The 17168-nt window shown below is 41.6% G+C and overlaps 1 protein-coding gene across 2 annotated transcripts in view; it reads right to left on the bottom strand.

Moving 5' to 3' along the window:
* ugp2b (UDP-glucose pyrophosphorylase 2b) overlaps nt 1-17168 on the bottom strand; it is a 74161-nt gene that overhangs the window by 52644 nt on the left and 4349 nt on the right. For both annotated transcript variants that reach the window (XM_034185527.1, XM_034185526.1), the window contains exons 2-3: nt 13670-13809; nt 8766-8873 (exon numbers count right to left, since the gene is read on the bottom strand). In XM_034185527.1, coding sequence (XP_034041418.1) covers nt 8766-8873; nt 13670-13768 — 207 coding nt within the window. In that variant the 5' untranslated portion in view covers nt 13769-13809. The remainder of the gene's footprint in view (nt 1-8765; nt 8874-13669; nt 13810-17168) is intronic.

The raw sequence follows: 17168 nt of genomic DNA on the forward strand, positions 1-17168 counted from the left end.
TTGGAGTTTGTCATGCTTATAAGTAACAGGAAATGATTTCCTTTTCTAGTCAGAAAAAGGAAGGCCAGAAAAGAAGATTTTGCAACTACATGTGACTGTTGCTCTGAAATGTCTGAACATTTAGACAATCTCAAATCCCAAAGTGGGACAGTTTGCCAAGCTGAAGTTAGGTAGTCGAGTTCTGTAGATATTTTCACATCCAGATTCTAAACATACACACATATTACTTCTGTTTACGATCAAAGAGGGTATATAATTGTGAAATGTTGAAGGTATTTTTGGTATTTATCAATTTTAGAATTTTTACTTTTTTTTTTAAATCGATTGTGATTGTTTTATGTGCACATACTTTTAAGAACTTTAATTTCTGAGAAAGAGTCATATAAATGAACATATTACTATTATTAACAGTCACTGTACACTGTAAAATATACTAAGTTGACTTTACTAAAAAAAAACATATGCAAACTTGCTGCCTTAAAAAAGTAATTTATGTTGGCTTAAATAAATCAGATTTGACTAAGTTAATTATTGTGAGTGTGCAGTACTCAAATTAATTTAAATAATTGGATAATAGTAACTTGTTCATTTTGATTTAGCAGTACTCAAATAAACTTAAAAACCTAGATTATAGTAACTTGTTTATTTTGAGTTTGCAGTAGTGAAATAAATTAGATTACAGTTAGAGCCCGACCATATGGATTTTTTGAGGCCGATACCGATATTTGGATGATAAAAATGCCGATAATCGATAAATCGGCTGATTTGCCGATAGCCGATAAATCAGCCGATATTTTTTTAAGATGAATAAAATGTTCTTTTTTGGACCCTTAACAAAAAAGGTATGAGCTAAAAGCTGAAGCTTTGTCCTCATATTGATTAACTTTACAACAGAGAAGAATTTTCAAGTTCAAAAATGCAAAAATGCAATTGGAGCAGTTTAGGGGAGTATTCAAACAGGCCAACTAGTAAGATATCACTCCTGAAAACGATCTTTGCCATATCACGTGAGATAAATCTGCTCTACGATTGGATTTTGGAAAACCATGTGACGGAGAACCAATTCCGATTGGACACTCACATTGTGCACGTCATCACATATCTTCTCTGAGGAGTACCAAGATGGCCGACGGTGGATGAAAAGTCCGTGGAGTTAACTTTTCAGCAAAAAAGAGTAAGTTTCTATCTCATATCATTAAAAAGTTATTTACAATTTAGTAAAACTTGGTCCCAGTCGTCGTATACGATGGCGTCGGCCCCACAGGGTTAATGGCAAATGGCAGTAATTCCCAGAACCCTTCCGGATGACCAGTGAATCTGAATATTTCAACCTCTTAGCAGTAAACAAAAGTTTTTCATGCTAGAAATAAGGTCTACGCAATGTGGGCTTAATAAAAAAGTGTGACCGACGCAATGAAGCACATTTGACACATTACTACATAAACTGAGTTAATCAAACTGAGTTGAACTGAAACGGGAGAAATGTGGGGTGAATGTAATCGCAAAGTTATTACAAACAACATCCTTATAAACTTACTTGTATGCTTTTGTCAGCCGATCAGTGCAGTGTGACGGCAAACTACGGGGGCCGGTGATGAACACATTTAAGTAGGGGTGTAAACAGCTCTCAGATGAATGGAGTCAGAGCTCCATCTACTGGACAAACGGTGCAAGGACATTTCACATTGCCGACACAAACATTATTTCAATAACTGTTTTGTTTATGAGAAATTATCGGCGGTCTATCGGCAAAATTTCGGCCGACAGTGAGTACTTGGAAAAGGGCTTATTTCGGCCGATATATCGGTCGGGCTCTAATTACAGTAACTGTGAACATTTACTGTGAGTGTTCAGTACTCAAGTGACAGCTTAATTCTCTTTAGTTTTCGTCATTCATCATATTCAGGTCAACTTAATTTTCTTGATGCTACAGCGGAAGCTACAACTAACCGCTAACTTTTAGTATTGACTCCGGTACACTGTCAGCTACTGACAAGCCAGGTTTGCGTTTAAGCACCGCCAACGCTTCTGAGTAAAAACGAAGGTGATCACAAACCCAACACAAATGAGTCAGAGCTTCTGTCTTTGAGTGCCCTGCCCACTAAGGAAGAGTCATTTACTCTCAACATGGAACAATACTGACATGTGACAGAAGACATTAAAAGCAAAGCAGTTCTGACTTATGGTTTTTCTTTATAAACCAAACTAATTCCGGACAGTTTATCAACAATGTGTGAAAAACAGGTTGGAAAGAGCACTGGCAGTCCAAACATGGGCTCACCATGGACGTGCGTGGGCGGGAATGTGCAAAATAAATGAGGCAGATCTGTGCATGTCTGAAAGAACGCCCCAAAGGACAATGGGTAAGAAAAATTTATTTTTCTAATTTGGCTTAAATGGGATACATCAAGTCAAGCATGTCTTCCAATCTCAAAGTACAACTTACTTATTTAAAATGAGTGGTCATAACAGGTTGATGAAAACTGAGTTTCGCAAAGTACTTCATTTTATTTAACCTGAACTTTCAAATAATAAAACAAAGAAATTACAATTGTTCATGAGTGCATCTTTTACCTCAAATGATTACAGGATTTAGATCTTACACGTTGACTGTCCCAGTTGAAAGAGGTGGTGGGAAAAAAGAGACTTTCTCAGAGCCATAATAGGCACCCTGCAATCCAACACAGAGAAACGCCAGTACTGATTCTGCATTTAGGTACCAAATCTTCTCAGGTTCTAGTTCTTGCATAACAATTTGAAGGAAACAAAACGCTGCATTTCAACTTCAAAGAGTCTCCTTTGAAAACAAAATGAGCTGATAGAGAATCAGATATGTCTGCACTTAAAACCTTTGATCTCAAATTCTGACATTCACACACAAATACAGCAAACTAAGGACAGCAACAAAAGCATTCTTTTTACTGAGAACTAAGTACAAGTTGCAAAATGTGCTTTTTCATCAGACACAACCAACTCAAAGAACCATTCATGTCTTTATACTGAATGACTTCACAGCATCATTACATGAACACCACAGTTCCTGTGGTCTGTAGACACACAGTCTGTGTACAGGGCTCTACAGAATGACTGCTGCAAAACTGAAGTGGGCTCAGTCAGTTTAAGATGCTTTTCAAAGAAAGAAAATACGCAACACCACGTATCTTATTTTAATGGAACAGAGAAAGGACAAATTGTGGATTTGGTGGAACAAGCACCAAATCCGGCATGGTGATTCTCATCATGTTACTTAACATACTTGGTCAACTGGCCATTTCAAAATTCAAAATGGCAGATCAAAAATATTTTTGCAGAGAAATGCTCCTATTTGATCTCTTATAATAAGTCAAATTCCATTTTGTTATATTTTTGCTATTTATTATATTTTGCTTCTGTGCTAAATTAGTGTGAAGTTTATTACATTTGTTTGGTGTTGATTATACTGTTGTTATTTTTAATATTTGCAGCCAACATAATCAATTGGCAATTCATGCCAATAAGCGTATCATATTGTTGTTGGAACATGAATAATTTAATCTGACATGCCTGAAAACCTACAATTTGACACCAAAATCACACAAATGTGGACTCTCACTGAAGTGGTCCTCCTGACAAATGCACGCATGGCGGCCGATTGTCCACTGAATGCCATCCGGAGTAGCAGCAAAAATACGGCCACAAATCTTTAGCAGTCCACAGTTCACACATACCACGTGAGAGCCACTGACATCGTGCGCAGCACACACACAAAAGTCAAGCGGCACTGGAATAGTCTTTGCAGGCACCAGGATTCGCATGTGAATACCATGCAGCTCTCTCAAGGAAGTTGAGAACCCCTGGCATGGCTGAAATGGCGACATGTTTGCACACACAGTGCTCAGGATGGATGTGAACTATTACACTGTTATTATGTGAAAGACGCTGTGAAAAGTCCCCTGACATTAGGCAGAAAAAGCACTACGAATAATAATAAAACGATAAATAAATAATCATTTAAAAAACAGTAATAAAAGTGTGAACAACCACTCATGGACTTACATAATGATGATGTCCAGGAGCTGCGCCTCTCAACTTCCATTGACATCCTCAGAGACAATGAAAATTAAAACAATAAATCCGGATTGCCTCGTCCACATTTTCCACACAGGTGTAGCCCACTGTCCCTGCATGCAGGAGGGCCAGCACCAGCCCGGCAGCATTAGACTGTGGTCGTCAGAAAAATAGAAAAGAGAAAAACACAGTAAATCCGGTTTGTGCTCCTCTGTGGCTGGACAGGATGCATCCAGTGTGTATGTACCACTGGGCTGTGCATTCACAGTCGGGCCACGCATAAAACTGAGTTCCATTAGATGGTGCAGCTTCTCCGTGGCAGGACAGGATATATGGGCATCGTGATCTTTTGGAAGTGCTCCAATAAAAATAAAATAAAATAATGAAGCCAGAGTGATGACACTGTCCATCCAACATGCCGTGGCCACTGGGCAGCAGCATTAAACTTAGCTTCCACTTTCACCCTCAGAAAAATAAATTTAAAAAAATAGGTAAACACAATAATCTGGTTCGAGCAGCTCATCCATGGCCAGAGAGGACACATCCAGCCCACTCACATAAGTGCATGGGGATAGGGACCAGGCGGTTGCAGAGCCGGGTGGTTAAAGGCTGCTGTCCGACCGCTTCCAGAAGCGCTGTTCCTCTCCGATCATATAAAAGGAAAAATGTGTGTCAAGCCCTCACAAGTTGTCCCACATGTTGTGTACATTTTGAGTTACAGAGACTACGCAGTGAGAGGTATGAAGTGCCCACCTGACGATTTGACAAGGGAGTTTATCGTTAACAGCTTTTTGGTGTGTTCAAAATCAAGCAACGCACTTGTGCCGCTCCGCAACTGAGGCAAGGGGACGGTGAACGGCTGCGAACCTTGCGCCAAACAGCGTAAATTTCCTCATGGATGCCATTCACAGGCTGTCGCAGCTCAGTGAGACACTAGCCTTAGACCTTACCCTTGTGAAGTGCCTTGGGGGAACTTATGTTGTGATTTGGTGCTATATAAATAAACTGAACTGAACCTGAGATATTTGACATAGCTCGGCCAGAGTGACCACTGCTGCATTCAGTTTGACTGCACATGCTACACAACAAGGGCACTGAAATCTGGGAGTCGCTAAACCTAGAATGGAAGACAAAGTTTCAATATCTGGAACCCAACTCTCAATGGAAATCCTACTAAACAGTCCATAGTGGGGGCCAGGGAACTACCTGAACAGAAAAGGAGAGGCATCCACAGCTATCTCACAGACATTATCCATCCATCCATTTTCTTCCGCTTTATCCGGAGTCGGGTCGCGGGGGCAGCAGCTCAAGCAAAGCTGCCCAGATCTCCCGATCCACACACACCTCCCCCAGCTCCTCTGAGGGAACCCCAAGGCGTTCCCAAGCCAGCCGAGAGATGTAGCCCCTCCAGCGTGTCCTCGGTCTTCCCCGGGGCCTCCTCCCAATGGGACGTGCCCGAACACCTCTCCAGCGAGGCGTCCAGGGGGCATCCGGAAAAGAGCCCGAGCCACCTCAACTGACTCCTTTCGACGTGGAGGAGCAGCGACTCGACTCCGAGCTCCTCCCGAGTGACGGAGCTCCTCACCCTATCTCTAAGGGAGCGCCCAGCCACCCTGCGGAGGAAACTCATCTCGGCCGCTTGTACTCGCGATCTCGTTCTTTCGGCCATGAGCCAAATCTCATGACCATAGGTAAGGATCGGAATGTAGATCGATCGGTAAATCGAGAGCTTTGCCCCCTACTCAGCTCTCTCTTCACCACGACGGTCCGATACAGTGACCGCATCACTGCAGATGCTGCACCGACATTATCACTTTAGAAAAACAAATGCTAAAGAAACTGCACAAACCAAAGACAAACAAGTCACCAGGCCCAGACAGTGTCCTGCCTACTCAAAGAGACTTGCAATGAGTTGAGTACAGCCATTTCAGTCCCTGCCAACAACACAGGAGCTAACTGAAAAACAGCTAGAGTCACACCCATATTTTAAGAATGGTGACAACAAACAACCTGCTAATTACTGATAAACTACTGAACCACATGATTACGACCAATCTATTAAGTAACAAACAATTCAGCTTGCTGGGAGGTTGGTCAACAACACTTTAGCTACTAAGAATACAAGAGGAGTGGACAGCCACATTTTATGCTGTTGGAAAGATAGATGGCATATACATGGACTTCATGAAAGCCTTTGATACAGTGTCCCACAAATGGCTGCTTCACAAACTACAGGGATAGGGTATTAGAGGAAAGGTGCTTGGTAGGCTGAGATTTTGCCTTACTAAATGCAGACAACAAGTGATGGAAAGAGGAGCCCTCTCATCTTAAAAAGATATTACGAGTAGCACACCGCAAGGAAGTGTCCTGGGGTCCATTCTGTTCATCACTCACTCACTAATCTTCAACCACTAACTCCATGTAAGGGTCACGGGAGGCTGGAGCCTATCCCAGCAGTCATATGGCGTGAGGCGGGGTACACCCTGGACAGGACACTAGTCTGTCACAGGTCTCATTCTGTTCATTCTCTTCATGAATGATCTACCACTATTTGTCTCATTACAATCGCACATGTTCACTGAAGACACCAAAGTGTACAGAGAAGACAGAACTAAAGAAAACAGAGCACAGCTGTAAGAAGACCCGTACAAAATGCAAGCTTGATTAGACATATAGTAGCTCCAATGCTTTTACCCAAGCAAGTGCGGACACATGCACATAAGACATCTCAAAAGATCTCATGTGACAATTGATTGAGACTTGTCATTTACACAACACATACATGAGAAGGCTGTAAAAGTAAATCAGATGATGGGACTCATGAGAAGATCCTTTATCTGCCTTGATAAAGACAACTTTGGGCAACAGTACGACCATATCTGAAATATGCAAACTCTGTGTGGAGCCCATACAAGAAGAAGGGCATAAACACTCCAGAAAAAGTACACAGAAGAGCCAAAAAGATATGGTCAACAACGCAGGATCTGTCACACCAATAATGGCTCCATAAACTAAAGCTTCCCAAACCTGTTCAACGCAGATTACGTGGGGACATGACAGTGACATACAATATATTGGCAATAGCAGTATCTGACAATAGAAGTGGCATTATGCCTTCCCTACTATGAACAATCTCTCTCTACCTGACAGAATCACTAATTTAGACCCAGACAAGCTACACTTTACATAAATTAACATTAGAACATAACCAATGTATTGGCCATTTATTAATACAGGCATTTAAAATTACTGATTAAATAGAAATAATTTACAGACATACCTCCCAATAAACTGACTTTTCAGTTTCTGTGACAGTTACCATAGACACATTTACCATTGCATACAGGCAAAGCTCATACTAAAATCACAATAATCATGAGTTGTGTGGTAATAACGTGAAGTTTAACAGTTTTATATTGTAATCGTACCTTTCACTCCTATTTCACACCCTACCTGCCTCATAAAAAAGACAAACAACTACACAAGACAAGAAAATCCAAAGAGTAAAACATTGATTAAAAAGAAGTATTCCAATGTCAGCTCTGACTGTATGCACCCAAGTTACGCAATTAATTACCTACTTATTTAAATGCTGCAGACTTGCTGAGCAGTGATGAAGCCATTTGTTCAAATCTGGTATGAATCTGTTTGTGATTTTCTGTAATTGTTCCAGTAGTGGTGTTACTGCAGTAGTTCTGGATTCCTATCCTGGCATATCAAGGGACAGACACACGTGCACATCTTTTGCAAGGTGCTTTAGATAAGACTCAGAAAAAAGCTTACGCTATCTGCAGAGTGAGGCCAGAGAGATAACCCTGAGGTTTCTGTCGGGCAGTACTGAAGAAAACAGTGAACAGTTTGTAAGGCAGTCGAGACAGAATCAGCCTCAAAACATCTTCTCTACTCTTCTGCGATTCTCAGTTTAGTTAGTTAATTTAGTTTGTACTGGACAGAATAAACCCCACTAATCTGGTACATGTCAGCCTCCAGCAACTGCAAGTCACTAGACTGCTGTTGATCTCACATGATCCCCAGTGCAGACGTTGTTACCAGTGTTGTAGTCGAGTAACTCAGCCTCATGTCTGAGGTGAGCCTCAAGTCCTCAGTGTTCAAATCCAAGTCCAGCTCATTAAAGAAGACTTTGTGTCAGTCCAAGTGGAGTCCCCATTTCAGTACTAAAATTACTATAACTATGAATATTTTATGACATCTTATTATGGATCCTTACTCCTCATTTCCGGCTTCCAAGTCCATCAGTCAATACTCAAGTCTGAGTCAACAAGGCTCAAATCCAAGTGTGTGTGTATATACACACACACACACACACACAAAACTCGAGCAGATGTGGAAGGTAAAGTCCAAAGTGGTCCCAGTGGTAATAGGAGCACTAGGAGTTGTAACCCCCAAACTGGAAGAGTGCCTCCAGCAGATTCCAGACATGACATCAGGGGTCTCTCTCCAGCAGAATACAGTCCAAGCAACAGCTAAGATACTACACACAGAACCCTCAAAGTTTCAAGTCTCTGGTACAGGACCTGATCTTGAGGATCAAACATACTACCCTCACTGTGGCGGGGCGTACGTATGTGCACAGTGTTGACTGGAATGTTTTATTTTTTTAATACATAACCTTCAAAATACAGGAGCACAGACACAAAGTCAAGAACTTTCCTTTCTTGGTTTATAATTAAAATTTTATGTCTTAGGCATAGGCATACCGAATCTTCTGGAGGGCGCTGTATCTTGATCCATTCCACTGACGGACCCTTCACCTGCAGCAATCTGTGGAAAAGATTCTTGAAGCCGTCAAAGTCCTTCCTGGCCACCTGAGGAAAAAAATAATAAAAAAAACAACACAAAAATGTTTTACTTTAACCTTTACCCCACAAAGCCTGGCTAAGACTGGGGTTTCAAAATACATCTTACACTGCTTGCCAATAAGCCCTCTTTGCAGTTACTAACTTGTTCAGATTCATATATTTGATATCAAAATGTAATATAATGCCACCCATTATATAAAAATATTATTAGAAATGTGAGTGCAGATTCTGAGAACTGTTATTTTAAATGAAGATAATCAACATAAAAACTGTTTCACAATAAAATTATGTTGAAAGACTGAACTGGACATCTACAGTACTTGTGTTTTCATTTAAGAACCAATATTTTTAACGCTCAGGCAGGTTTACATTAGGGTGTGATTCAAGCCAACTCGGATACCAACTAAACTTGGTTCAGAGATGGAGCCTACCTAGAAACGAACTTTCCCAAAGTTTCTCGACCGAAAACCAAACGTGACCTTGCCAGGGGTCATCAACGTTCAAGGCAAAAATACGCAAAAACTTTTATTTCATTAAATTCCCATCTTTCAAGTAGTGTAACATTCAGCGCCATCAAGTCCCCAAGCCAGTTTAACTATCAAATGACACAGGGAGGCAAACTCTTTTATCTTATATCGCAGATCGAGAGACAAATGTCTGACCAATAACCTTATTTTTAAGGGGTATCAAATCAATACAAGACGAGTCCCCAAAATTCTGCCAACTGTTATATAAAGTAGAGATGTTGGTTTATCCACTCCTGCAAATTTCTTTAAAAAAGGCTGATGGCACGGGCCACCAGTTGGCGCTAAACTTCCTCAAAGTTGGGCAAGTTGAGTACTTTGGCGCCCCCTGGTGGCCAGTGCCATCAATACCCCAGTGTTTTTTCAGTTGCATTTGATAGAGTAGGGCCTATATTTGTTGATAACATTGAAATCTGGTTGGGGTCTTGATGGCACAGAGGGTTATGGGCCTTTAAATACAGCCAATTTTGCAAAATGATCAGACTTTGAGTGCCCCCTATATTCAGCACCATCAATCCCCTAACCTAATATGAATGCAAGATGAAAGAGTTTGCCTCCATAAATCATTTGATAGTATAACTGGCTTGGGGACTTGATGGTGCTGAATGTCACTTCAAAGTTCTGAAGTTAATGAAATATCAGTTTTTGCGTATTTTTGCCTTGAACTTTCATGACCCCTGGCAAGATCAATATTTGGTTTTCGGTCGAAAAATTTTGGGAAAGTTCGTTTCTTGGTAGGCTCCATCTCTGAGCCATGTTTCACTGAAATCTGAGTCGGCTTGAATCACAGCCCACCCGATCCTTAAAAAAATTGGCTCTTAATAACTGCTGGAGGCTGAGTAGCACACTGCCTAAAAAATTAATTCCCCATGGGAGGGATCCTGCATTTGCCTGAGCACTGTGGGCAAAATAAACTGCCTACTCCAAGTTTAAGACAAATATTTGTGCAGTTATCTGTAAAAACACAAGCTGAACCCTTGTTGGTAATGTGCTGCAGTTTGAGTTGGGTACAGTGTATCTGGAAAATATTCACAGCGCTCCACTTTTTCCACATTTTATGTTACAGTCTTATTCCAAAATGGATGAAATCCCCCCCACCCCCACCCCATTCTAGATACAATGTGAATAATGACAATGCAAAAAGTTTTTTTTTCTATTTTTGCAAATTTATTAAAACAAAAACCCTAAGAAATCACGTGTACATAAGTATTCACAACCTTTGCCATGAAGCTCAAAAGTGAGCTCAGGTGCATCCTGTTTCCACTGATCATCCTTGACATCTTTCTACAGCTTAATTGGAGGACACCTGGGGTAAATTCAGTTGACTGGACATAATTTGGAAAGTCACACACCTGTCTACATATAAGGTCCCACAGTTGACAGTGCATGTCAGAGCACAAACCAAGCATGAAGTCAAAGAAATTGTCTGTAGACCTCCGAGACAGGATTGTCTTGAGGTACAAATCTGGTGAAGGGTACAGAAACATTTCTACTGCTTTGAAGGTCCCAGTGAGCACAGTGACCACCATCAAAGACAAATGGAAGACGTTGGGATCCACCAGGACTCCTAGAGCTGGCCACCAATCTAAACTGAGTGCTTGGGGGAGAAGGGCCTTAGTCAGGGAGGTGACCAAGAACCCGATGGTCATACTGTCAGAGCTCCAGCATTCCTCTGTGGAGACAGGAGAACCTTCCAGAAGGACAACCATCTCTGCAGCAATCCACCAATCGGGCCTGTGTGGTAGAGTGGTCAGACATAGGCCACTCCTTAGTAAAAGGCACCTGAAGGACTCTCAGACCATGAGAAAAAACATTCTTTGGTCTGATGAGTCAAAGATTGAACTCTTTGGCGTGAATGCCAGGCATCACATTTGGAGGAAACCAGGCACCATCCCTACAGTGACGCATGGTGGTGGCAGCATCATGCTGTGGGGATGTTTTTCAGCGGCAGGAACTGTGAGACTAGTCAGGATTGAGTGAAAGATGAATGCAGCAATGCACAGAGACATCCTGGATTAAAACCTGCTCCAGAGCACTCTTGACCTCAGACAATCATCTTTCAGCAGGACAGTGAATCTAAGTGCACAGCCAAGATATCAAAGGAGTAGCTTCAGGACAACTCTGTGAATGTCCTTGAGTGGCCCAGCCAGAGACCAGGCCTGAATTCAATTAAATTTATTTTATTCATACAGCACCAATTCACAACAAAGCTGTCTCAAGGCGCTTCACACGAGTAAGGTCTAACCTTAGCAACCACTAGAGCAAACACATATGTGACAGTGGTACGGAAAAAACTCCCTCCAATGATGTTGAGGAAGAAACCTCAAGCAGACCAGACTCGGAGGGGTGACCCACTGCTAAAGCCATTGTCACAGTTACAAGGTTTTTACAAAGATTTTTCCAAGCTGAAGAAATAATAAGATAAGAGAAAACATGATAAGAGAAGGCACTATGGCCTGCAGACTCTTTAGTCATCCAAGGGACACAAAGTAGTCATGCCCCCTGAGAACGCACAGCCCGGGCCAGTACATAGGGAATAATTAGGTCGGCTAAGGCTGGGTTCACACGGCAGGATAATTAGGCCGATATCGGACCCAATCTTCCACTTCCGACAATTTTAAGGACGCCCCGACAATCGTGATGACACTAAAAATAATCTTATCAGATATTCCTGCCATGTGTGGTGTGCTAAGAGGACTCTGATCTGCTCGGAAGGACGTCAGTAGTGCTCCGATCGCAAATCAGGATATTCAACATGCTGGATTTTCTATTGCAGTGTGTATTGCGTCCTCCGACCACAAACAAGTACGCAGCCTGCTGAATGTGACGTTCAGCCAATCAGAAAGCGAGGTGATGGATGCATGGAGCGGAAAATAAAATCAAAACAGCTGTTCTGACTTACCAGAAAGTCTGGTGGTCGCGATGTCCCTACTCCTTTAAATAACGCCTTTTCTTTTTCTTTTTGTATCATTTTTTCCCTGTTTTAAATAGTCCACAAAGTACCTCCATTTGTTTACTCTGCGGTCACGTTTAATCTCGAGAGATTTTGTGAGATTTCCTGTCTGAGGTGTGAATGTCCGTGCGTGAAATCTGTTCGTGTATGGTGTTGTTGTCTTTACTGTGTGGCTGAACACCACACACTGTACGACCAAACCTGTTAGAGCTATGATTTTTTATCTTCACGTGTGTGGTCTCTCAGGTTTTGGAAACCTAAAAATAATTTTAAAATCCTGTCATGTGAACCAGGCTTAAGTAGGGAGGTGCTCGTCTGTGAATAATTTTATAGGTTAGCAACAGTTCCTTAAAATCCGACTTCACAGAGACAGAGCTGTCAATCTGTCAATCCTTTCTGCTCCAGGTGAGGTTTCCCGTTGTTAGATAATATCTGTGCTAATTCCTTAGTTTATGTTAGTTATCAAGTATTTCCTTTTGTTATATATTTAGAAGTGTCTGGAACCTGGTTCTAACTGGTTCAAGGTCTCAACAGAAGAGTTAGGTTTCACTTCCATCACTCATGCGCAAGTTTCAGATAAAGGGAGGGCTTCAGGTTTGTGAGACTAAAACCCACCCACTATACCGCCTACATTGACTTGTACAAAAGCATTTTGTTGGCCATGTTCAAGGTCTTTCAGAAGATGGAGTGCGCGTGTGGACTGTGTCTCTGGGGACCCGGGCCTGGTTTTCAGCGTGACTTTCAATAAATTCAGACTGCGGAATAGAACGATTTTGTTCTTTGTAAGAGGCAGTATTTTACAAAAAGAACCAGGAGGAATTACACCGTGGTGGGTCAAATTAAGCCTCAGGCTCCACTCCTAGCGGTGCCAGTGACAGACGCTCCCCATCCAACCTAATGGAGCTTGAGAGGTTCTGCAAAAGGAATGGGAAAAACTGCCCAAAGATGGGTGTGCCAAGCTTGTGGCATCATATTCAAGAACAGGCTGAGGCTTCATGCTGTAATTGCTGCCAAAGTTGCATCAATAAAGTGTTGAGCAAAGGGTGTGAATACTTATTAAGCCATGTGATTTCTTAGTTTTGTATTTTTCATAAATTTGCAAAAATTTCAAAAACGTTTTCATATTGTCATTACGGGGTATTGTGAGTAGAATTTTGAATAAAAAAATAAATTTACTCCATTTTGGAATAAGGGTGTGACATAACAAAAAGTGAAGCGCTGTGAATACTTTCCAGATACACCATATTGTCCCAGTTTCCATCTTTGACCCCCACTGACTGATAATCAGCAGCAGATGGTTTGAGGGAGCATGTGAGTGGGCGTACCTCTTTCTCTGCCTTGCTGGCCGTGTCCAACAACTTCTCCAGCTCAGTGTGCATCGAGCTCTCCAGCTGCTGCCGCATCATTTCCTCAAACTCAGCCATCCCTTCATCCAATGCCGCTTTTTTGCTCAGACCTGTACAAACTAGACAACAAATTTTTGTTTTTGAAAATGATACTGATTTTGGAAATATCTTCTATGTGTTTTCTGGACTATATTTTTGATTACCCCATTACCCATAATCCATTTCTGAGTTATTTTGCAAACAGGCAGACACACACAAGCAACTGCACGATCGTGCACTGCCGTCAGCACACAAAGTAATATATTGCTTTAAATGTTGAGGTCTTTGCAATAGAGACATTATGTACAATAATGCAATAAACAAACAGACATAAACCATTTACAAATGTAACTAAGTAAGTAAAAACAAAACATGTATGTAAACATTTGAGCACAGCTGTAGTTTTGATTACTAGGGCAACCAAAGTCGAGGATGGTCCCTAATGTGGGTCATCTCACCTGTGTTGTTTTGAGTCCTATCTACATGGCTTCATGGAGTAAAGCTACCAGTGTCATACAGGGCAACAAACACAGCCATGACTAGTAGAACAACCCAAATTGAGTTCAGCCCCATAGATGAGTCTGACATCTGCCAGATACAGCAGCTGCTTTCAGTGCCAACTATAAAGTTAAGCCGGAGTTTGAAACATTGCTATAGTGTCCATATGTGAGCGTCAGCTAAGAAGCTAAGGTAGCAACAGCATGGAGAAACATAAAACAGAATAACAACATAGAACCGTAATAATGAATGGATAGAACGTGTGGCTTGGGATGACATCCGCACCACTAGTGATGGCAATCACTAATCTGTATCAGTGTTTCAGAGCCTTTGCAACAGCCATGTTTCAGAACATTGTTGAGGGGTCTGTATCAAAAGAAAGATATGCTGAACACTGACACCTGCTGGACAGTTCATAAATGTGCATCTATATCAGATTATGAACTTCATGTTGAAAAGCTATAGTCAACGCAGGGTCTGTATGTGGACCAGCACGTATATCACTGTCTATGAAGGTTAGCAGATCTTTATTACAACAGGGTGCGAATAAAATCACTGACTCATTAACCACAGTCAGCAAATAAAGGTACAAAGAAATTAAGATTTCAATAGTTGCCATCAACAGCAAAACTCAAGTTAGAAGTGAATGAAAAACTAATATTGCACCCCGTAAATATTTGGATAAACTTGTCCATACTAAATATAAAATAGTAATGTTGCATATTTTGCATTATTGGTATTGCGTATTTTTCAAGGCACCCCAATGTCCAGTATATAGAAATAAAAGTTATATAACTGGTTTGAAATGCAGTATACTTAATAATAACATCATCTTTGTAGGTACACTCAACAAAAATATAAACGCAACACTTTTGGTTTTGCTCCCATTTTGTATGAGATGAACTCAAAGATCCAAAACTTTTTCCACATACACAATATCACCATTTCCATCAAATATTGTTCACAAACCAGTCTAAATCTGTGATAGTGAGCACTTCTCTTTTGCTGAGATAATCCATCCCACCTCACAGGTGTGCCATATCAAGATGCTGATTAGACACCATGATTAGTGCACAGGTGTGCCTTATACTGCCCACAATAAAAGGCCACTCTGAAAGGTGCAGTTTTGTTTTATTGGGGGGGATACCAGTCAGTATCTGGTGTGACCACCATTTGACTCATGCAGTGCAACACATCTTCTTCGCATAGAGTTGATCAGGTTGTCAATTGTGGCCTGTGGAATGTTGGTCCACTCCTCTTCAATGGCTGTGCGAAGTTGCTGGATATTGGCAGGAACTGGTACACGCTGTCGTATACGTCGGTCCAGAGCATCCCAAACATGCTCAATGGGTGACATGTCCGGTGAGTATGCCGGCCATGCAAGAACTGGGACATTTTCAGCTTCCAAGAATTGTGTACAGATCCTTGCAACATGGGGCCGTGCATTATCCTGCTGCAACATGAGGTGATGTTCTTGGGTGTACGGCACAACAATGGGCCTCAGGATCTCGTCACGGTATCTCTGTGCATTCAAAATGCCATCAATAAAATGCACCTGTGTTCTTCATCCATAACAGACGCCTGCCCATTCCATAACCCCACCGCCACCATGGGCCACTCGATCCAGCTGTCTGCCATCTGCCCTGAACAGTGTGAACCGGGATTCATCCATGAAGAGAACATCAACGTGCCAAACGCCAGCAAATGTGAGCATTTGCCCACTCAATTCGGTTACAACGACGAACTGGAGTCAGGTCGAGACCCCGATGAGGACGACGAGCATGCAGATGAGCTTCCCTGAGACGGTTTCTGACAGTTTGTGCAGAAATTCTTTGGTTATGCAAACCGATTGTTTCAGCAGGTGTCCGAGTGGCTGGTCTCAGACGATCTTGGAGGTGAACATGCTGGATGTGGAGGTCCTGGGCTGGTGTGGTTACACGTTGTCTGCGGTTGTGAGGCTGGTTGGATGTACTGCCAAATTCTCTGAAACGCCTTTGGAGACGGCTTATGGTAGAGAAATGAACATTCAATACACGAGCAACAGCTCTGGTTGACATTCCTGCTGTCAGCATGCCAATTGCACGCTCCCTCAAATCTTGCGACATCTGTGGCATTGTGCTGTGTGATAAAACTGCACCTTTCAGAGTGGCCTTTTATTGTGGGCAGTCTAAGGCACACCTGTGCACTAATCATGGTGTCTAATCAGCATCTTGATATGGAACACCTGTGAGGTGGGATGGATTATCTCAGCAAAGGAGAAGTGCTCACTATCACAGATTTAGACTGGTTTGTGAACAATATTTGAGGGAAATGGTGATATTGTGTATGTGCAAAAAGTTTTAGATCTTTGAGTTCATCTCATACAAAATGGGAGCAAAACCAAAAGTGTTGCGTTTATATTTTTGTTGAGTAAAGTAACAATGCCCTAATAATTATTATAGGTATATTTTCGTGGTCCCATAACATTTAAGCAAATGCTGATTCATGTGACAAGTTTGAGAACAACACACTAAGTAACAGATAAAACCCGGAAATGGCATTACACTGATTATGAATGAGGGCAGGCTATTTAAGGCTGTATAGTCCACAACAAAATATTTGTAAGCTCTTCTTTTACAAGTGTCTGCAATGCAACTTAACTGTCAAAGTGCAATGCAGAGGTTCTGATCAGGTATGTCACTGCAGCTCTAAAGTAATTCTGAGTGTAATTATTTTGCTATATCATGCACAAAGACTTTTGATAGGTTCAGAGGTAGATTCTAAATCTTGCATTCAAAATCATGTAATAAAATCTGTGCTTGAACAAACGATTGTGGCAAAAAGAAAAAAAATCAGCCATCAAACTGATCTTCTCAGTTTCAGAAACTCAGGTGATCCAGAATAACAGCAAGATGACAACACCAAACTACTACTATTTTTTTCAACCTTGAAAGTCAATTCA

The sequence above is a fragment of the Thalassophryne amazonica genome, chromosome 13 (genome assembly GCF_902500255.1).
Source record: "Thalassophryne amazonica chromosome 13, fThaAma1.1, whole genome shotgun sequence".
NCBI lineage: Eukaryota > Metazoa > Chordata > Actinopteri > Batrachoidiformes > Batrachoididae > Thalassophryne > Thalassophryne amazonica.